We start from the raw sequence: 23,210 nt of genomic DNA on the forward strand, positions 1-23,210 counted from the left end.
CACGGTGTCGGCGGCGCCCAGCGCCCCGGGCCCCTCCCTCCCGGCGAGCGCGGTCGCCCGACAGGCTCTCCCCGCCCTGCTCCGCGGGGCCCGGCGGCGGCGGCGAGCCCGAGCGGTGGGGGTTGGTCCCGCGGCCGCGGCCCCCGGTGCAGAATGGCGGCGGCGGTTCGGATGAACATCCAGATGCTGCTGGAGGCGGCCGACTACCTGGAGCGGCGGGAGAGAGGTGCACGGGGCCGGGGGTCCGCGCCGGGCCGGGGCCGGGGGCTCTGCGGGGCACGGCCGCTGGGGGGGCGGAGGGCGCGACCGCGAGCGCCTCCAACCCTCCGGCTGCCCCACGCGCGGTGCGAGGGGAGGCCGCTCCGCCCGGGGGGGCGGGGGGTGCGCGGGGTGCCCGGGGTGCTCGGGGTGCACGGGGTGCTCGGGGTGCCCGGGGTGCTCAGGGTGCACGGGGTGCGCTAGGTGCACGGGGTGCACGGGGTGCTCGGGGTGCCGGGGGTGCCCGGGGTGCCCGGGGTGCACGGGGTGCGCGGGGTGCCCGGGGTGCTCGGGGTGCCCGGGATGCCGCCCCGCGCAGGGCGCACCAACCTGCGGGACGTCCCCAGCGGGCAGCCCGGGCTCCGCGAGCTGAGCCTCAACAATGAGCAGCTCGCTCGCTCCTTGCACCTGCTCCGGACTGAGGGTGCTCACACAATTTAAGGGAGGAGTTTAAAAAAAAAAAAGAAATCCTTGTTCTAAGAATTCCACCTTGCATCGCTTATTTCTTGACACAGAAATTTCTTTTCATCACATGCTCGTGATGAAAAATAAGGTCTACAAGGAGCTCCTGTGCAGGGGGCTGGGCGGGGGGGAGTGTTGAAGGTTCCAGGCTCATTCATTAACTGGGTCCTCCGGTTTTCTAGAAGCTGAACATGGTTATGCCTCCATGTTACCCTACAGTAACAAGGACAGAGATGCCTTAAAACGGAGGAACAAATCCAAGAAGAATAACAGCAGTAGCAGGTAATTTGGTAAATCTTTCTCTTTCTCTCTCGGATCACGATACAAACTGCAGAATGGAAGTGGCCTGTGGTGATTATGACCCAGGAAAATGCGTTAAGTGGCGATCAGGATTCAGGAAGGCGCACATGGTCCTAAGCCACTGGAGGAAGCAGCCCTTCTGTTTGGGTTGAGGGGACAGAAAGGAGAAATGGAAAAGCTTTGCGCTTCTTTATGAACTTTTTAAACTTAATTTTTGCTTTTCTTCCCTTTTGGAACAACGACAACAACAACAAAAATCTGTGGAAACTTCCAGTGAGATTGGTAACCGTGACAATATTTTGCCTACAGAAGTTGCAGATTCAGGGCAAGCTTTTTTTTTTTTTTTTTTTTTTTTAAATAATCAAAGAGGCTGGACGTTATCCATTTCTTTTACTTTTCATAGTGAAGATTGTACAGACACGTTAAAGTATCTGATTTAGCCTTAGGGGTAGGACTTCATATTCGACATGTAAATTAAACGCAATGGTTTATCTCCTCTGTTACATCTACTTATAATGGCAAAGAGGAATGATTGAGGTTGAAACCTCCCTTTTGGTGATGGAGGATTAATATTAAAATATTAATATGCCACGATTCTTTTACGTTTGGCTTATAGTTCTTAAAATCTGTGAATCTCACTGGAAAGCAGGTGGTTAAGGGTCCGTGAAATCACATTAAAGCCCTGAGTACCTATGAGTACTCTATAAATGAGTACTCAATAAACCTACCCCCTTTTTTCCCCCCTCTTTGCCCTTAAAATATAAGTTAGCTAGGAAACCTGTTAGGTCTCTTTACTTATACCTTTCATTCCAGTAAATTAAAGCCCCTCACATTTTCATCACTGGCTTACAATCCTTATTCCTCTCCCGCCGTCATGTATAACTCCCTGCAAGTAACTGTATTTGGTCACCCCCTGTGACGTCACACACACCACTAAAAGCCAGGAGGTCCCACTTAAACCTAAACCCACTTGTTCTTGCTGCTGCTGCTGTTGTCCTTGATTCATCCCATTGTCCTTAGTGTTGCTAGAACCACAGGATGTGAGCAGCACCCATGTGCTGGGCTCTTGCCGAGGAAGGAAGGCACGTGAGGGATGAACCTGGTAATTAACCACCCCACAGTTTTCTCTTTCCCTCCCATCTTCCGCGTTACCTGAAAGTGGTAGCGAATAGATCCGTGTGTGGGTATTAGGGCCTGACTTGTATCCTGCAGTGCTATAAAACAATTTAGCTGTGTTGCATCTTGTTAGTCTTTTTTTTTTTTTTTTTTTTTTAATTTTTGGAAGAATTTTGAAGCTTGTTGGCGTATTTTTTCCTGAGAAGGTAGCCCAACTGTTGCTTTTATTCCTGTCCGTTCATGGTTTAGGAGGAATTGTCCACCTTACTCGTCAAGGCTTAATCCTCAGCACTTTATTTTTTCCTAAGTTTCGCAGGAAAGTTGGGGGAGGTTCAGTGGTGGGGAGAGGAAGAGCAAAGGGTGTTGAGAGAGAGAAGTAGGCTGGTCCCCGAAGGTGATTAGGAAAGAAAAATAATGATAGCTGAGAATCGCAAGCCACGAAGCAGATTCTCTTTAATATCCAACGTTATTACGGAGAAAATAGCTGTGACTTCTGAGTTTGGGAAGAGCTCTCTTCTGTTAATGGGCTTGGTGTGCTTTCCACGGTTACAGACCAGAGGCTGTCACAGTTTCCCATATTCCTGACTAATACTGAATTAGCGTAGTACCTGCGTGGTGCCGGATCTCCGAGAGGCCGTGATTAAGCCTGGAGATGGCACCAAGCAAACGTGAAGCAAGAGCAGGTTGTTTTGTTTTACTGTGGTCACTTCCTTCATGCCCCGTTGGGAATGACCCTTACCTGAGCCGTGAGCTGTCTCCCCAGAGAACGCAGTTTGCCCCCCACCCTTGATTTGAATTAGACTCCTCTCCAAGACCACATATGGGCAGGGTTCTGAACTGAGGTAAGGGCGATGGAGAGATTACTGCCGCTTTACATAACCGCCGGATAACAGTTTATTCTTAATTCAGGTTGAAACGCTGTGCTCTTTGCTTGTAGAGTCGGAGGCTACTTTTCCTTGGACAATTAAAAAAATAAAATTTAGCCACATATCCCAGCCTCTTGGGAACTAAAAATGCAGATCTTAATCCAATTCCTCTAGTTGCTTGTTTGAAAAAACAAAAACAAAAATGAAATCGTGAATATTGATTGTTTCAGAATCATCCAGAGAGCTACTGGAATACAGGGAAGTGGAATCTTTTTTTTTTCCCCCTAATGACTTTTTAAATCAGTTACTAATAATTTAGAATTGAAATCCAGAGTTTTTAAAGGTATATTTTGCTAAATTGTAAAGCAGGTTTTGGCCCTCGTGAAAGAGGAAGTTCAGGACCCGCCAGCTAGCTCTTGAATGTAACAGTGGTTATTCAGCTGAGCTGACAAGGAGAGTCTTTTTAAACCCAACAACTTTCCCCATTCTCCTACACTCTGTAGTTTGGCTTAGTCATCTTTTTGTGAGAATGAATATACAGATATTCCTTTTTTTTTTTTTTTTTTTTTTTAAAGTAGGCTCCGTGCCCAGCAGGGAACTCGGTGCAGGGCTTGAACTTATGACCCTGAGATCAAGCCCTAAACTGAGATCAAGAGTCCGACGCTTACCCGACCGAGCCACCCAGGTGCCCCTTGTTAGGATATATTTTTTAAATGGTGATATTTGACCTTTACCAGCCATTCCAGAGTCATCAAATCTTCCAGTAACCACATGGAAAAAATACTTTTGACACAAGGTACCTGTGTATTCTTATGCTTTAATTAAAAATAGAAGTCTTTACCCATTAACAGAGTTGGCAGTCTCTGAACAGGATCGTTCTTGAAAGGCTTACTTTCATTAACGACAAACTCTGTTCAGTCCCCCAGGTGCACCTCAGTAATGCTTTAGCCGGTAGATGTACGTCCCCTTGTACAGATCACAATGTGTCGGATACTCTTAAGGAAGCAAATACCATCTGGAGTTTCCAAGACTGTTCAAAGTTTGGAAAGAGTTGTCCTTCCTATGGATTTGTTTAAAAGTTTAACTTTTCTTATATATATATATATATACCTTCAAGGAATCTAGAAATTTTGGGTAAGAGTGCCCTGTGTGCTATTTGCTGCAATCAGAGATTCTATTCTCTTCAAATATCCACCCGTCTCTCCTCCACCCCGTTCCTGGGAGGGTCCTGGCCTGCAGTTAAGCAGGGAAATCCTGACCAGCTGCTATCATATACTTTTATCCATTTAAAAAACCTGTCAGACTTTGAACTTGTTGTTCCCTGGTAAAACTAAAATGCCACGTGCTTTAAAGCCAAAGGTTTACAGTGCTGGCCTGTTGTCCACTGCGCTATCCTGCTGGCCGCGGCAGGAAGCGAACCTTCAGAAAAATGTAACTGAACAAGGCTGAGGGAAAAACCAAGTGAATCAATGTAGAGCTTGTAAGGTAACCAATTTTGAGGTCCTCTATCTAGAAAACCAATATTCTAAAACTTCAAATACTGCCATTATTTTCTTGATTTTTTTTTTAATGTTTATTTCTTTCCTGGCTAACAAAAATTGACGTCCCACAAATTGATGTTGTGGAAGAGAAGTTTTATTGCTGGACTGGAAATTTCCCACTTATAAAGCCACACGCCTACCCCCCCCACCCCCCGCCCTTCTCTGGTGTGAGTGAGCTCGCGGGTGGTTGCCCCTGATAGGAACGAGTGGCTGAGCCTTCACAGAGGTCCCGTTTCTCCATGAGAATTTCTCTATAGGTCCAGAAAGGTTCTGACTGTGGCCACATAGAATTCATGATCTGAGCCAGGGTGTCCTCTCCCAAACTGGTTAGACTCCAGAGAATGTCCATTAAGAAAGGTCAAGACTTGAGGGAGATTCCTCAAATTTATCATTAGGGAGGAGTTGTGTGAGGAGGACACTGAATTGGCCACATTGACGGGCTTCCTGTGACTTCTGTGAAAACCTGTCCACAAATTCTTAGGCCAGACCTTATAATTCAAGGTCGGCTATAAACCCCTTAATAACAGGACTTCCCGCCTCCCGCAGCTTTCGTCCAGGGCTCTCTAATCACGTTTACAGCTGCTTCCTCACTGATCTACGTGTGTTCAGTAGATAATGGACGATCATTTTTACTCCCATTTTACAGAAGGGTTAACCGAGGACGCGAAGGTAAAGAGCTGTGTTTCTTCTCCAGTGCCAGTCAGTGCGAGGCTAGACTTCACACTGCACCCACCTGTGGCCTTGACCGGTGTGATCCTCTTTACGTGCAGCGGAGTTTTAGAGGCCCCTTCTTGAAATCATTTGGTAGCTGTTCACCAGCAGCGTTTTTCAGGAGCTTGTACGTGATCAAATAATGGCATCACAGAGTAGAAAGATTGAGGGAAGAGGGATTATTTTTACCCACTTAAAATTGTATCCTGTTGTTAAATAACTTAGCATAAAATTTTGGCGTATACACTACACGTAGAAAAAACTGGAGGCCTGGCACCTCCGCTGCTCTGCCCCCAGCCCGGAGGAGGCTCTGGTGTTCTCTAACCCGAATTCACATCACATTGCGCAGCTGTTTTTCTCTTTGTATAAATAGACCCCTTTTATTTCCTTTCTTAAAATGGATTACATTTCCACCAGGGATCGCGTGCCTCTTAAGTTTGTCACTTCTCCTTGAACTCTATCTTAGATATTTACGTTTATCTAACTCCTCAGAGGGGCTCATTTCTTTAGCAGAGCCCGCCGAGTTTTCCTCCTTTTTTCTGTTTTCTCTTTACCAACTTTGGAGAGAAAGAGGTCAAAATAATTGTATTGGTGCTGAAATAGTCCTTTAAGACCAGAAGAATCTTACTCTTTTCTTATTTTCCTTCTTTCAGATCAACTCACAATGAAATGGAGAAGAATAGGTGAGTTGGGGATTTTGAGGGTGGGATGAGGGTCGTTTTGATGTATCCTCTGATCTCAGAGACTTGGATTTTTTTTTTTTCTTGGCTCTTCCCACAAGTAGCCCCTGATGTAAGGGTTTCCTCAAGTCATGTAGGCAGCGCGCCCCTAAACCACTTAAGTAGATGCAGGGCTTGCAGGCTCCAGAGGCCACCCCCTCTCCTCGCTCCTGGGACCTGCTCCTCCTCAGAAGTGCCTTTCTGGGTGACCGTTTCACAGGCCAAAGCATTTTAGGTCATGAGCAGTGTTTCCACAAATAGTGTCTTTAAAAAAAAAAAAAAAATTACATGCTACTGAATATAATTGGTAGTTCCGTCTTAAATCATGTACACACCCAGATATATATAAATACACATATGTGTGTGTATATTTACAGTTTACTTGTGAATAAAGATTCTCAAAATTCAGGCAAATATATGCATAGCACAAATTGGAGATGGTGATTCACCAGAGGAAGCCTGCCACCCTCCTTGGGATCCATCTGGCTGAGCCCGAGTTGATCTCTCTCACCTGGATTGCCTCTTGCTGTTTGTTTAAATCTTCATTTTCCAAATGTGGCTTGTCCCCTTCAATGATGTAGCCTTGTGGTTCTCGGCTCCGGTTGTACGTTAGAGTCACTTGCTGAGTTTTTATTTTAATGTTTCTAAGAAATATTTTTGTATGAAATACATTACACACATTTTTATACTTGGGGGAGAAGGAACAAATTTTATAAAAGAACTTCTAGAAATCTTCAAATATGAGAATGAACAATGTAGTCGAGTCCCGCGTGTCCGTTACCCAGCTTCAGCAATTATCGACATTTCGTCAATCTTGTATAATCATAACTACCACTCCCAATGGACCGTTTGAAGGCAAATCTTTTATCTCTAATAAAGACTTTTTTTAAAAAAAACATAACCACTTTTACCATGCTGGGGGGAAAAATTAATAGTGATTCTTTGTGGAGCTTTAAAATGAAAGAAAGAAAGAAAAACTAAATAAAATAAAATGAAAGAAAGAAAGGAAAAGAAAAGGAAGGAAAAGGAAAGAAAAAAAGAAACCAAGGCCCAGACCTCACACCTAGCCATTCTGATTTAATTGGTCTGGGTTGAGACTCTGCTCTAGTATTTTTTTCAAAAGCTCCCCGGGTGATTCTCGTGTGCTGCCAGTGCTGAGAACCACTGAACAGGCCTCCGTCTGGTCTCCGAGCGCCCATCAGTTTGAAGCGCAGGCCACCCATTCGGATGGAGGAGCTCTCGCGTGCTCTGCATGAACCAGATGACGCGTAAGGGTGGCTCTGTAAACACACGTGGTTATTTCACGCAAACCTTCCTCGAAGAGGGAGCCCGACTCCGAAAGTCAGGGTCTGAACGACCTGCTCCGTCAGTGGAAGGCCAGACTTCCTAGGAAGGAGAATCTTGGAACAGGGTGAACGTCTAGCGTTTCGCACTAAGGAATTTTGTGTGTACGCGTGTGCTGCTCCCCATCCCTCTTCTTCCCTTTTCATTTTTCTGATGGTGACTGTTTTAAGTCCGAGCTTCCCTTATGCTTTGGGGATGGACACGTCATGGACTGGGAGCTCAAAAGGATCTTTCAAGGTGGAGAGGTAGTCCGATGTGGCTTCTCTTTCTCAACTCAACTTTCTGCCTTTGGGGTGAACTGGGTAAATGGGACTCTTTCTGCTGAAAAGTCTCTAGTTCTTCCCCACCCCACCCCCACCTTTACTTAGGCATTTGTTTGTTTACTTTAAAAAAAAAAGATTTTATTCATTTATTCATGAGAGACAGAGACACAGGCAGAGGGAGAAGCAGGCTCCATGCAAGGAGCCGACGTGGGACTCGATCCCGGGTCTCCAGGATCACGCCCTGGGCCGGAGGCGGCGCTAAACCGCTGAGCCACCCGGGCTGCCCAATTTGTTTACTTTTTATATTTCCATTAGGCACTTATTTTTGTCGCTATTAAAAGTTTACCCCTTCAGGTAAGGGCTCTTAGGCTTACTACAACTTTGTGCCTTGCACCTCTGCAAGAATGGCACACAATGTCAATTTTGCCTTTGTATTTTCGCAGTTCAGGGTTGTTTATGTTTTGCCTACCTTGCCTCAAGAACTTGTGCTCAACACCAGGTATTAAATGAGTTCACACTGGAGGCTTAAGCCAGCATGCTCCCCATCCTAGAGAAATGTAGTTTGTCTAATGAGAAAGACGCAGAGTTTCAGTGAACACACGATGTGCTCAGATGGGGGGAGGCACAAGAGGCTCTGGAGGCAAAGAATCTAGAAAACTGGATTTGAGGTCCTCACCGGGCAAGCCACTTTTAATTCCGACTGCTTCCGCGTCGCCGGTCAATGTGTGCTTGCCGAAGAGTTAACTTATCTAGTTTCCTTATTGTCCTTTCTTTTTTGGAATTTGGTCTTTTAAAGCCTTGATAATTCTTTCTCTAGTCCAGAGCATGTGAACAGAAAAGAAGGAAGTAAAGACTCAAATTTCTTAATTTAACCAAACATTGGTTGCTGCAGCCCAGAGGAGGAACTTAAAGTTGTCGGGCTCTTCTCCCCTTCTGAGTGTAGGTGCTTAAGAAGCTTCGAGTTTTAAAGTCCACGGAACAGCTGCCCTGGTTTCAATCGATTCCTATCAAAGAATCCCGCTTGGCTAAGTGCATATACACTTTAGCCATTTTTTTACCTTAAAACATCACATAAAAAGATTAACATGGCTCTCAAAAAAAAAAAAAAAAAACCAACTCAGGAAAAGAACTTCTAACAATGGGAATTTATTTTCCTCCTTGATATTGCAGAGTTGATTATAATTGGGTTGGATTTTTAAACAGAAACCTTTTCTGTGGCATTTTAGAGCTTTTGAGTAATTGGTGTTCATCAGGGCTCACTACGAGGATGTGGTGCTCAACACCACCTTGATAACCTTGGTGTTGGTCGGAAGAAACTAGCCTTCTAGGTGGTGGAGGTGGGGTGTTTCCCATTCGCTAGATGAGCATCCGCGGAGCATGAAGGTGCTGTTACTAGGTGCTGGGACTACAGAGCCCCGAGGAGCCCAGACCCCTGGGGCAGAGGGTTCAGCTTAATGTCGCTGGAGATCGGAGTGTCTGTCACTAGGCCTGTGCTTCTCTGAACTGTCATTTTGTGGGTCTAGCCACCTAAGGAAACCCTTCGAGTGTGTGGTGGTGTTTTGCTTTTTTTCTTTTTAAAACTAATCTTACAGAAAAATCTGAGAACCACAGAAAGTCTTTCTTAAAAAAAAAAAAAAAAAAATTAAGTCGTCTGTGATTCTAGCTGCCAGGGGAAAGCAGTGGAACTTTTGATCCCAACGGTTGTTTTTGGAAAAAACATAGTTTGGTGTAGAAAATTGAGAAGTTTCAAAAAAATACAAAAAAAAAAAAAATATATATATATATATAAATCACCTGTAATAGATCTTGCAGCAGTAACAGCTGCCACCATTCCTGCCAAGTTCTGTATCCATCTAGACTTCTGTGCATGCTTTTCTGAAATCAACCTGGGATCATAGTAAATAATTTGTGGTCTTTTCATCTACATTATGAATATTTTCTAGTGTCCTTAAGTCTCCTTTTGTAACATTACTTTTAGTGAATGCCCAGCATTACCTCATATGGAGGGGCCATAAGTCCTATAACCAATCCCCTGTTTTAGGTTCTTCGCAGTATTTTGCTAATATAAACAATACTTCCTTAAACTACCTTGTAGATAAATCTCTGTCCAACGCCATAATTATATCCTTAGGGCAAATTTATAGTTGTGGAAATAATGATGTACGCATTGTTATGGTTTTCGATGTTGACTGCTGGACTCCCCACTGGGCAGGTTATAGGCTGTATTTTCCTTATACCTTCACAACGTGATATTCTAATTTAAGACCTTTATGAGTTTGATATGTAAAAAAAAAAAAAAACAGACAACCAACTTGTTTTAATTTGCATTTGTTACATTACCAGCACGAATAATTTTCATATCTTCGTGTGTTGGTATTGCCTATTTTCTACTCAGGCGTTTCTTTTTCCTTATTTTGAAAAGATTATATCATGTGAAGGAGATTGCCCCTTTGAGTATCACGTTATTGTCCAGTTTATCATTTCCTCTACAGAATCCGTTTTCTCTCACTGTTTGAACTTGCTGCCTCTGTCGTATATTAAATTCTCAGTTCATGGCGAAGTCTGTTTCTAGACTGCTTCTTCGGTTCCAGTGATCATCTGCTCTGCTGTCCTCTGCCAGTGAGCATTGCTTCAGTCATTGAGGTTTTATCATGCACTTCAAGATCTGGCAAAGCAAATCCCTCCTCCTCCCTCCTCCTTTTTTAATTTTACCATGTTGTTAGCTATTTTCACTAGTTTGTTTTTCCCTATAAACTGTATAGTCAGTCCATCTCTCCGACCCTCAAATCCTTTTGGGATTTTCAAAGTCAAAATTTAATAATTTCAATATAAATTAACCTTTAAAAGTTCACATTCATGTATTAGCTCTTTCCATCCAGGATTTGGTATGTGTCTTCATTTATTCAGATCTTTTTTCTGTCTCTAAGGTTTTATAGTGTTTCCCCATAGATATTGCATATTTCTTATAAAAGGTATTCCTGCATTCTATATATTTTTAAAGTCTCTATTATATTCCCATTGTAATCACTAATTAATTCTTGTTGGAATATAGGAAATTTTTTTAATCTTGCTGCTGATGTTATATGGCTTTGTTGGTGAAAATTCTACTGTTTTCCTTCTCTTAGCTGGTAATTCTTCTGGTCTGAATGCCTTTCAGTAGCACTTCAGCAAATGGAGACTGAGTGAATGCATATAAGCTGCAGCCAGTGGGGCCGGGAGTCAGGTGCTAGAATGGACTTTTTTTTTTTTTTCTTTATCTTTTTTTTTTTTTTTTTTCAAAAGAAGGCTCTGGCATCTTCTTTAATAATAGACACTCGTTTTTCTGGAATGGTACAAATGCAGGCCTTGCTGGAATTAGGCAGCTGGTCTAGAGAGATTACCTCTGCTAGAGTCTTCTGACCCCATGACAAAAGGTTTGTGTGTGTGTGTGTGTGTGTGTGCGCGCGCACTCTGTGGGGAGGACTCAGCAGCCTGATCTAAAGCTATTATTTTCATTTGGTCTCACAGTATTTCAGTGGCATCTGGTCCGGTCTGAGAAACTCCTGCAATCAGGTCTCTTCTGGCACGACACTCTAATTGATTGCAGGCCCCTGTAGTTATTTTGGCTTCTCAAATGGCCAAGCTCCTTATATCGGAAGAGGGTAGGGGCGTAACTTTTGCGTTGGTCCCAAGTTGCGGTAGGCATTGCACCACTCTGTTTCTGAACTTTCTTGACCACATTCAGATTTCACCCTAAGGTGTTGTAACAAATCCACATTCCTTGTTGCCACATGGGGCCGAGGGCGTGGCCTGGTTATTACAAAGAAGGGATGTAGTTATCAGTGTGCAAATCCGGCCTACGTTGACGTGTGGAGGAACACCCAGATTTGTGCCACCGGAATCTATCTTGGACTGTATCTCTTGGATAGATGGCATCTGCCCTCGGAAGAACTTGGAGAAGAGACATAGGCTGGTTATTCAACTAATTTCCAGTCCCTACTGGAGCACTGAGGGCACCGCCTGACTTTGTCATAGACCTTAATAGTCACAGGCTGAGAAAGCTAGCAAGGACTAACCATGACACGCATCGTGAACATTCTTAAAATTGGGCTCCAGGATGGAAATGTTAATATACTTATGTATTTCATAGTTTTAGTACAGAAGTTATAACTTCAAAATGTAGTAGTTACCATGAATTGCTCTTTATGAATTGTTCACTGATGTGTTCCCCTACAGCTAGCCTATATAACTACCACTGTATTTTTTTTTATAAAGATTACTATCACGATTATCAAAAATCTCCAAAGCCTTCTAAGATTCCAGTTAAGTTGGTAATCATGATTCATCTGGCAATTGTTTATAAAGGGATCATTTTAGGGAAAAGAGCAGAGTACTTTTTTCCCCTCAAAGCATGACTTGCAGTCTTCACCTGGACTTCTTGCTTAACCCAGTAAGGCTCTGTTCTCAACCCCAAATCTGGAAAAAGTTAGTCTCTCTTGTGACCTGTGACCACTTTTAGGGAGTGATTTTTGATCCCTTAAGATGATTTTCTTACTCTAGACTAAACTTATTTTTCTCACTATGTGGCTCGTGCGTAGCCATATCGGAAATTTTTATCAGACCTCCAGTTAGCCTATAGAATTCAGAGCTATTTAATTGGCTACATCTGTGCTCAAAGTGAGGAAATAAGATGACGAAACTTTAAAGTACGCTCTTGTTTATTGTTTGCTGCTTCTTCGGTGAAGAACCTGAAGCCCAATTTTAATGAAAAGTGGTGCTCGGTGAGGGGCCTGCCGTGTATCACGTTCGTTAGGTAGGACTTTCCTCAAAGAGAAGCGCATGCATCGCCTGAGATCCCAGATTCTACCCTCAAGTCAGCATCTGCAGATGCTTTCTTGTTTCTAGGCCCCAGTGGGGTAACACAAAATAAAAATCTTGGTCTTTCCCATTAGTTGGTGATGAAAGAACGCCTGGGTATATAGGAAGTCTGCAGTGTGTGAACAAGTGAAGTGTGATCCATTGGGAAAGGGGAAAAAACAGGTTCCGACGGTCTATGGAAGCTTGACATCCTCTTCAGTCAAGCAAGATACGGGTGAGGGGAAAGGAGAAATAGGTTTTTTGGGGGGGAGGCGCGTTGTTGTAAACTTTCGGTGAGAGCGGCCATTGGTCATAGTCTAAAGGTAGCTCAAATCAGGAATTCTGTGTATGTTCCATCTCCAACTAAGTTTCAAGAAGCTCCAAGGCGGGGACTGGATCTAGCCGACATCGCATCCTGGCCCCTAGGATCGCGGCCGTGCCCGGCAGTCCTTAGAGAGGCCGGTGCAGTGAACGAATGGACGCGCCACGTGTGTGTTTCCACGTTTCCATCCGTGAACCCCCCTTCTCTACCCCCCGGGGCCGCCACCCCGGATGCTCCGCTCCGACCTTCCAGCCCTTCCTTTGCTTCAATCAAAAAGCTAACGATCCTCCTTGGTGGCGGCGCCTCCCTCGCCTCCCTCACGACAGACACGCGTGGGCCCGACCTGATAGCGCCCCGCCCCGGACCCCGGGACCGCCTCCAGGTCAGGAAGAGCTTGGGCTCACCTGCAGATTCAGAGGCGCGGTCCGCAGCCGGCAGCCCCCTGCGGCCTCCGTCCTTCCCAGTCCGTGCCCCAGTTTGCGGACGTGCTGGCGGGAGAGAGGCGCGGAGAGACCCGGGGCTCGGCTCGGCTCGGGGGCCTGGAGGGCGGCGGGCGCAGGTGCCCCTCAGCCGGTGCCCGGCTCTCCCTGTTCGTGGCTGACGGGCTCAAACCAACGACGGAACTGAGTGGGATCGAACCCTTAAATCTTCAATATTCTTGGGATTTATTTTGACGTTCGTCTCCGCGCTCCTCTACTCTCTGAGTAACCCGCTCTTTGCCCAAGGATTTGCAGTGTTCCCTCGGGTAAACTCATACCCATTCTCCAGTCTGTTGCTGGGAATTTAAAAAATCCGTTCACTTGATATTGTTTTTTTAATTATCAAGGCTTTATAATGCAGTTTTGTGTCTGGTATAGCACATTCTTCCTCACTTTTCTTTCTCAAAAATCTGGCGATCCCTCACACATTTACTCGTCAAGATGGAGTTTATTTAAGATTTCACTTGTTCATGAGAGACCCCGAGAGGCAGAGACCCAGGCGGAGGGAGAAGCAGGTCCCTGCGGGGAGCCCGACGCGGGACTCGATCCCGGGACCCCCGGGTCACGCCCTGGGCCCAAGGCAGATGCTCAACCACTGAGCCGCCTGGGGGGGCCCCCAAGATGGAGTTTACACTAATTTCCTAGAGTTAGTAAGAGCCCTTGGGATTTTTTTCTTGGAATTATGTTAAATTTGTAGACCAACTTGGGTAACCTTGGCAGTTGCTTTCAGGTTTCGAATCTACTACTTTTGGATGCGCTACTTTTATCAAACATTTACTCAGATTTTCTTAGGTCTCTCAGCAAAGTTTTAGACTTTCCTTCCTACAAATCCCTCCTAACCTGTTTTTAGTTGATCCTCCACATGCTGCCCTTTCCTCTGTGTCGTAGGAGGGAGCGTTTAGGTTCTTTGGGCACAGACGGCACATCCGGGGACGCGCTTGGGTCCCGCAGGCCAACATCTGCCCCTACTGTCCTCGGGCTGCCGCGGAGCCGCCGTAGCGGGGGACCCGGTGCCCTTCGGTGCTTTCCGCCCAGCCTCAGGCTCCCTTCCCCGAGACTCGACAGGATGTTGGCCAAGAAGGAGGCCTTTCTTTCGCACACATTTTATAAGGATTGATAAGATCCTCGCTAATCTAAAACTTTTTTAAATTCCAGGATAGTCAGCATACAGTGTAAGATTTCGGGTGTACAGCACCGTGTTGGGCACAGGTGCCCTCCTTCGTCCCCATCGCCTAGTCCCCCCTCCCCTCTGGTAACCACAGGTTTGTTCTCTAGAAGTAAGTGACCGAGTCTTGGTTTGCCTTTTTTCCTTTGCTCATTTGTTTCTTAAATTCCGCCCGTGAACGAGCTCCTGCGCTGTCGCTCTCTGACTGCAGTCGGCATCCTGGCCCCTAGCTCCGTCCGCGCCGCTGCCAATGGCAGGACTTCCTTGTCGGCCGCGGCTGGGGAGTACTGCGCTGTGTGCATCTTCTCTATCCGCTCGTCTCTCCACGGACACCCGCGCTGCTCCCGTGCTCTGCCTGTTGCAAATACTGCCAAGAAACACGGGGGGGCATGCACCCCTGGACTTAGTGTTTTTGTATTTTTGATGGAAATACCCAGGAGTGCGGTTGCTGGGCCGTGGGGTAGTCCTATCTTTAACTTTGAGGACCCTCCACAGTTTCCCACAGTGGCTGTACCAGCTTGCGTTCCCCCCACAGTGTAACGGGGTTCCTTTTTCTCCACATCCCTGCCCCTACTGGTGTGTGTTTCCGATTTTCGCCATTCTGACAGGTGTGGGGTGGTATCTCCTTGTCGTTTTGATCTGCATTTCCCTGGTGATGAGTGATGCTGAGCACCTTTTCTAGTGTCCGTCGGCTGTATGTCTTCTTTAGAGGAATCTCTGTTCATGTCTTCTGCCCAGTTTTAATTGGATTATTTGTTTTTTGGGTGTTGAGTTGTATCTGCTCTTTATATATTTTGGATACTAACCCTTCACTGGGTATGGCATTCGCAGATGTCTTCTCGCATTCGGTAGGCTGCCTTTTATATTTGTTGATGGTTTCCTTCACTGTCCTTGCTGATTTTTTTTAAATGAAAAAAAAAAAAGTATCTTTAGCATAAAGTAAGATCTGTATTGTCATAGAAAATCGGTTACATTTTCCATTAAATTTCCTTAATGACAAAAAGATAACTTTTCTTTAAGGAAGAATTGGATTTTTACCAGATAGCTTCCATCTGCCTTGTGAGACGCTTTGAGTTTCCTATTGATTTTTCAAAGGAATATTACAGTGCCGTACATACCTGTTTGATCCCGGTCTGCAGAAGAAGCTAGGATTGAATGAATAACTGTCGCCATATGGAGAGCACTCATGTCAGACCCTGGCCGGGGGCTTCTGTACCTTGTCCCAGATAACATACTGGCCTCTGGGCACGGTGTTCCTGTCCACTGCTGGGGAGGCTGTTGCCACCTGGAGTTAAGTTACTGGCTGAAGGTCACACAGGAAGTGAGTGGCAGAGCCGGGATCCCAAGCCTTTACTCTTACACGCTACAGTAACATTTGGTTGTGTAGTGATTCACAGATTCAAACTACTAAAGGAACTAAAAATAATAATAAAATTTGAGATCCTTTTCAAAACCGTACCGAAGAAAAGTTATAGTTTTTATCTAATCCAGGTACCCACAGGTATAGGGCACACTTGGTTCTGAGCATTGCCGGTGATAGCTCCGATCAAAGATCTGTCTCTTTGTGCTCCTAGAGGCCAAAGGTACATCGTCAGTTCAGAGTAATTAAAGCGCTCTTTCTGAAGAGTCAGCACACAAGGTTTATCAAGGTTCGTGACCTAGGCACGAAGCCGTTGGATCAGCGCAAGCAGAAGAGGCCGCGGGACAGGAGGGAGCCAGGACTCGGCCCAGCCCTCCTCCGCTGGGGGGCGGCGGCGGGACCGGCCGGGAGGAGGTCTAAGGTGGGGATCCGACCGGGGTATCGAGCGGCTTCCTGCTCCGTTCACGTGGCAAAACGCTGCTGGCTTCCGGAGGGGAGTTATACTAGTTCCGCAGGACACTAGACCCGGGAGAGGACTGGAGCCCGGGGCAGGGGAAGAGTCAGGAGTGAGGAGGACGTGCTCTCAGGCTGCGCAGGGACGCGGCCAGACGCCGGGGTGCCTGTGTCCCGGCCCAGGAGCCCCGGGGGAGCGGTACGCGGGGGTTGTTTGCTTATCTCGTTCAGGAATTGAGTGTCCCTATAACAGGACGGACTGGGCCTGCTCCGCAGACCTCACCCTTCCCCTGTGGTTGGCCCAGGTGCCAGCCGGGGATGTCTGCAGCCAGGGGGCAGGTGGGCAGGGCGGCCAGGGGGCTGGAGCCGTGGGGGCTGCAGGAGGCCAAGGCGGGTGGACAAAGTTGGCTTCGGGCCCCGACACAAACCCAGGAAGAGCTCTGGTCTTATTTTCCTAGAACCAGGCCAAAAGGTACTGAGTGAACATGTATTCTCCTTCGCCTGAATTAGTCAAGTGGCGTATTTCTAGTTTCACAACAGAAGCGTTCTTTGGAAAACCTACATTTGGGTAGTGAGAATTCTACTTTCTGGGCTAGATTCCCTATATAACTAGAAATGACGATGCATGGAAAGATGACTTTATTATGTTTTTATCAGCAGACAAACTTCCTAAAAAATTTACATACTCATTTTTGTAGATAACCCCACGTCGTAAAATGACTAATAGGGCAGGCACTGTTCTGAATCATGCGGTGTTTGCAGATAACAAGTAAGCTGGAAAGTGTCTACATCTAATTTTTAGACTTTTTTCCTAACTTGACAATTTGTACACTTTGGGAGAAATAGTTTGGATAACTGTATAAGTGACTATGCTTTCTCAGTGTTTCTAGTATGGTCTGTGCCCGTGGCTCTTCTTGAACACTAGGATTGAAGGTGAACAGGTACATTTTACACACGGGCTCTGCTTTTCTTTCGCCCTCCTGTAGTGGTGGCAGGAGCAGACCTCCCATGGGAGTCTTTGCCTGTGGCCGTTCCGCAGGGACGGGGCTTTGAGGCAAGCGGAAGACCTACCGGAGAGCAGGGCGCTTTTGTGCCCTAGGATCTGCCTGGCTCGAGAGTGGATGCTGTACTCTTCAAGTCTGTCAAGGCCTAGAGGGTCCTGGGAGAGCTGGGGGAGCTCCTCCGAGAGCTGGGCCCGGAAGGAGGCTGGGAAGGACGCGACGCACCGCTGGCTGGATCTGCCTCGAGGGGAACGTTCTGAAGTCTCGCCGCGCAGGGTGTGAGCGGGCTTCCCGGTCGTTACCGCGCCTCCGACCTCCAGCTTTCTGAAGCCGTGTTCTTGTTTTGGTCCCAACTTTTGCTAATACGGTCAACAATTTGAAGTGGGGGCGAGGGGCAGGCAAATTAAGCTTTAGGGTCGTCCCCCGGTTCAGCCGGAGGGTAGCCCCCAGGCTCCGGGGCACCCTGCTCCGGTGGTCGTGTGGGCCGAGCGCGGTGAGGAGGTGGAGTAGAGATGGCCCGTGTCCTCCAGGGGCCACGGCCTCGTTGAATAGGCGACGTAAGCCACTCCGCAGACGTTTATTAAGGGGGAGGGGGCTGGGATAACTCAGCAAGGACTAAGTGGCAGGCCCAACTTTCTTTCGAGACTTTATGTCCATATAAGAAGACAGAACCATTTTGCCTCTGTTTTGCCCAGGGCTGGCAGGGTTTGATATCTTGCTTTCCCTCATTTCACAATGTATCGGAGACTTCCTTCCTAGGAGTAAATAGAGCACATTCGGGTCTTTTCATAGCTGCATAGTATTCCACTGAATGGATACGTAATTTATTTAAGCAGCTCCCCATTGATGGTGACTTGGGTGGTTTCGATCTTTGCTATTAGGAGGCAAGCCGTGACGAATCCCCGCACAGGTCGCTCGCGTGTGGCAGTAGTCTACACGGCCGTGCCGTAGACCTACTGGTCCATAAATGGGAAAGAGGAAGTATGGGTTGAAAGGGTGTTGTCAGGTTACGCCGTAACCCAGAAACCTGGAGCTAACCGGATAAATATGACTAATAGTAGGTCTTAGTCCTGCCCAAACACCTGTATTATAGAGACTTGCGAAAACCCCGGTTTGGGCTTCTCTGCGGCTTCCACCACAGTTGTCCAATTTCCAAAGATGCTCGTTTGACCAGAGGTCATTGGTGGCATTTGCCTGGGTAACTTCCTGCTCTTTTAGAACTTGTTCTTTCAGGTGCCTTCCAGCCTGCCGTGAAATCCTCAGTGCCACTGTGACCTTGTTTTTGTAGGCGGGCCCATCTTCGCTTGTGCCTGGAGAAGCTGAAGGGGCTCGTGCCGCTTGGGCCCGAATCGAACCGACACACTACACTGAGTTTATTGACAAAAGCCAAATTGCACATAAAGGTGAGTGTATCCTTGGGATTCCTTTTTAGCGTTCCCCATCCAGTGAGGGGGTGTCTGTTTGTTCTTTTTTTTTTTTTTTTTTTTAATTTATATATTCATGATGGGGGGGTGGTTGGAGAGAGAGGTGAGACACAGGAGGAGGGAGAAGCAGGCTCCATGCAGGGAGCCCAACACGGGACTCGATCCCGGGACCCCAGGACCCCAGGATCACGCCCTGGGCCAAAGGCAGGTGCTGAACCGCTGAGCCACCCAGGGGTCCCCCGGTGTGTCTGTTTCTGAGGGAAAGCACCTGTGTACCTCCGTGACCGTCCTCTCCTCTGGAGAGCCCTCCAGCCTGCCTCTCGATGCACCTGGGGTGTCCCACGCCCAGCACGTCCGGAACCCCACCGGGCCTTTCTCACCCCTGCGTATCAGAAGTTAAATGACCCTGCAGTTGTCCGTTTGCTGGAGCCAGAACCTGGGCTCATCCCTGCTAGCTCTTCTTGCTCCGCAGCCATGCGTGCCTAGTCCTCTCCAGGCCCCAGATGTTTCCCAGGCTAACTTCCATTGGCCCCACCATCGAGCACTGCAGGGAACTCCTCAGAGGCCTCCCTGTGGTCCTCCGGCCGCCTCTGAGCCTTAAGATAAGCCTCATGATCCCCAAGAATAATCTTTCAAAGCTCAAATCAACATGTCACTGCTTAGAATTCTTCAGTGGGCTGGGATAGTCTGTCACAGGCCTGCCCCAGGCCGCGTGACCTGCCGTCGCCTGCGGTACAGCAGCATCTCGTGCCCTGTCCGCCCCTTGCACTTGTCACGCTCTTACCACAGGGCCTCTGTACGTGCTGTTCCCTCGGTTTGGTATGCTTTCCCCTCCCTCCCTCACCTAGCTGACTTCTTGTCATCCTTCAGATCTCAACACAGGTATCACTAGCTCGGGGAAACCTTCCTGCCCTGCCTACAGCCTTCCTGCCACAGACGGGCCCATTATTGGATCTTTCTCTCTTAGCACTTATCGCAGCTGACCTCAGACAGTGGCTTATGTGACTGGTTGTCCCCACTGTCAGAGGGAGGGGCCCAGGTCTGTTCGGTCCCCCTAGACCCCAGCACCCCCAGAGGGTCGGAAACAGTCGGCATGTAGCCAATGCTCACCGTTTAGCGTGTTTCTAGAACCCTGGAGTCGCTATTGCCCAAGTGTCAGCGGCCTGCACACGTGAGCATTCTGGAGGGAAAAAGCCCATTTTTAGAGCAGCGTAACCACAGTTAAACAGATGGGAAACGTGTTTAAGCCCTTTCTTGGACGATGTAGAATCAGGACTTGAAGGGACACTTCCCGCTGTAAGAAGGTCCCTGCGGTGTGGGCTGAGCGGAGCTCAGGGGCTCACCTGCGGACGCAGGTGCTCAGCAGCCGCACTTCCGCTGGGATCCAGCCCCCGGGGACGGGGCACCACGCACCCCCCGAAGCCCTGCACCCTCAAGCCCCGCGACGTGCCGGTCCCCTGGGACAGGCTCCTGGGGGCAACTGGCATGTGGGGCGCTGGGGGAGGGGCCGAGTCTGGGCCGCGCAGGAGCTGTGCCCGGGCGCCAAGCACCCCCTGACTTGCAGAAACTGGAGGATTGTGACCGAAGAGCCATTCACCAAATAGACCAGCTCCAGCGGGAGCAGCGGCACCTGAAGCGGCAGCTGGAGAAGCTGGGCATCGAGAGGATACGGATGGACAGCATCGGCTCCACCGTGTCGTCGGAGCGCTCGGACTCGGACAGGGGTGAGCGCCCGCCCCGAGTGTGCGTGCGAGTGCGCGTGCCTGTGTGCAGGGGCCTGTGTGCAGGTGCGTGTGCGTGTGTGCAGGGGCCTGTGTATAGGTGCCCGTGTGCGGGTGCCCGCGTGTGTGCCTGTGCTGCCAGATGCACGTCCGTATGTGTGCGTGCCTGTGTGCAGGTGCTGTGTGCGTGCCTTGCTGCTGGATGCACGTATGAATGTGCTCGTGCCCGTGTGCAGGTACCCGTGTGCGGGTGCTGTGTGCACGTGCCCGTGTGCAGGTGCCCGCGTGCGTGCCCGTGTGCCAGATGCACGTCGGTAGGTGCGCGTGCCGGTGTGCGTGTCCCAGGGCGGGGCAGCCCGAGGCCCGGGGGTGACGGGGCGCGCCGTGGGGGCATCGGGCCGGGCCGCCGCCACCCATGTGTGTCGCCCCGCAGAGGAGGTGGACGTGGACGTGGACGTGGATGTGGACGTGGACGGGGACGCGGAGGGCGCGGACTACCTGGCGGGCGAGCTGGACTGGAGCAGCAGCGGCGTGAGCGACTCGGACGAGCGGGGCAGCCTGCGGAGCGCGGGCAGCGACGAGGGCTACGCCAGCTCCAGCAGGAGGCGGCCGGCGGCCCCGCACGCGCGCGGGGGCCTCTGAGGGCGCGGGCGCCGGCTGCCGCGGGTCCCCTCCGCGTGGACCGGCTCCTGGGCGCCCCGAGGTCGCCCCGAGGTCACGGCGACACCCGGCACGGGCGGACGCGGGCCTGGGCCTGGGCACCCGCGCCCCGCTCGACGCCCCCGGCGCCCGCGGCTCCCCCAGACTCGGTTTCCCCCGAAGTGTGTTCTGCTACTTGTCTCTGGAACATTTTTTTTTCCTACCTCAGAGATAAACGAGATCTCCATTTCCCACTTAACACGAAGCGATTATGCCTTTTTTTCACCCCCAGATAAGTGACTTTTGGTCCAAGTCTAATCTATTTTCCTATTTGACTTTCAGCAATAACTGAGCTAGTGTCCTCGTCAGTGAAGGACAAGCCGCGTGTCTACCCTGTTGCAGGTGAACAGGAGGGGACGGCTCAGCGCCACTAGGGCCCCCCCCCGTGTGGATGCACCCAGGAAGTGCCCTGTGGAGGCTTCCGGGTCGATGGTTTAAAAGGCTGATCTTCCCTTTTGGTTATGATTTCTCCCTCAAGTGGTTTCCCACTTTGTAGCATTTTTATTTAAGCTAAAAAAAAAAAAAAACAGAGCACATGTTATATGTACATAAGACACATTAAATCTATAAATACTATTTATTCATTTTATATAAACTAATGTAATGGAAAACAAATTCTTATGACTTTGTGCTTTTATAGATGTTCTAGAAACTTTGTATGTAGGTATCTACAAAATTGGTTCATTCCCCTCAACTATTTTTGCATTCATATTTTTGGGGCCGAGGTTTTTCAGCCTCTGGCGAATCTTTTTCATTGAATCTGAACCATTTGTAAAAAAAAACCTGTGACGCCGAAACAGAGCGTGTGTCACGAAGTGACGAGAACATTCCTAAAATGCACAGACGCACCGCGACCTAAGGGCTCCACGGCCGAAGCGGCGGCCGCCCACCCCGCGCTCGGGCCCGGGGCCCCGGCCTCGCCTGCAGCGCCTCCACCTTCCACACCACTCCGAGTTCAAACCCGCTCCACGCCGAAGCTCGTGCTAGACGTGAAGAGCGGTCTAAACAAGATTACTTTTGTTTCTCCATTTTAATGATTCTCTATTAATTTTTTTTTAATTGGAAGTAGCTGATTCTTAAACGATTCCAAAGTCCTCTATACTTCTGTTTTTGTTTTTGTTTTTTCCTGCATTTCAGCTTTGGGTGGGGGGAGGGGCAGGTGACACAAAGGATTTTTTTTTTTTTAATTGTTGGAATCTTTTCCAATGACCAGCTGAAGATTTGCACTGAAATACAACTTGTATGCCTTTTGCATTTTTAAAGCCTGCTTCCTGATTTAAGCAGAGTGATAGTGTTCAAAGAGCCAGCTCAGCCTGTAACATGTTTGAAAAGATGTACCTGCACTTTGAGGTCCCTTTCGAATGCCATTCGCTGGACCTCTCAAGCGTTTTAATTGCTACATTCAAGCGCCTCCCAAGTCCAAGATGCTGGATGCCCTGATGGCATCGAAAACTCAAGACTTTGGGCAAAGCTTGTGGGCTTGCATTGGGGGAGGGAAGGGAACAGAATTTGTGTATCTGTTTGATTTAGAAATAAGGCATCTGAGAGATGCCATTATTTTCTGTGTTTAAGTTAAACTGCATTTTTGTCTTTTGGTTGAAATATGAAATGTACTGTCCCGATATAAAACGGTAATTATTTGACCTTTGCACTGTTCGTCTGGTCCTTTTCAATTTGATTGCATATATAAATGTGCGACTTGATAGATTTTTTAATGCACGTGTGATAAACCGACACCAGGCCCAGACCTTAGTTTTCAAAGCGCGAGGTGGACCGAATCGACGCGCCAGCTAGGCCTCTCTCGGACCAAAACTGTGACCTTCAGGACCGGCAAACAGCCGGTGGCAGCTGCTCCCCGTCCCCACGCGGCGCCGGCCTGTCCCCTTGTGCACTGACCCACCAACGTGACTGCTCAGAGCTATAAAATCTTTTTGGTTGTTTTGGGTTTTTTAAGCAAAATGAAAAACCTTTCTGTGAGGGTTGTCGTGGGGGGGGAGGGGCGACGGGCAAAGACAGAAACCCCAGCCTTTAAGACTTTGACAATTGTACGTGCCCAGAGGTGTGTGTAGACATAGGCACGTGCAGATTTTTGTGTAAAATTGATTTTACGAAACAAATCTATACTCACTGATTCCACTGCGATGCGGATGGAGAAGTCCGTAGGCCACTT

At 48.4% G+C, this 23,210-nt stretch overlaps 1 protein-coding gene across 1 annotated transcript; it reads left to right on the top strand.

Moving 5' to 3' along the window:
- Positions 1-32: 32 nt before the first annotated feature.
- Positions 33-22,683, top strand: MXD1 (MAX dimerization protein 1). Its single transcript, XM_072768699.1, has 6 exons — positions 33-226; positions 903-1,002; positions 5,908-5,937; positions 18,485-18,599; positions 20,185-20,344; positions 20,775-22,683. Exons 1-6 carry the CDS (start codon positions 154-156, stop codon positions 20,981-20,983), a joined length of 687 nt encoding a protein of 228 aa, XP_072624800.1. The 5' UTR covers positions 33-153; the 3' UTR covers positions 20,984-22,683.
- The last annotated feature ends 527 nt before the right edge of the window (positions 22,684-23,210 follow it).

Source organism: Canis lupus, chromosome 11, assembly GCF_048164855.1.
Source record: "Canis lupus baileyi chromosome 11, mCanLup2.hap1, whole genome shotgun sequence".
Classification (NCBI taxonomy): domain Eukaryota; kingdom Metazoa; phylum Chordata; class Mammalia; order Carnivora; family Canidae; genus Canis; species Canis lupus.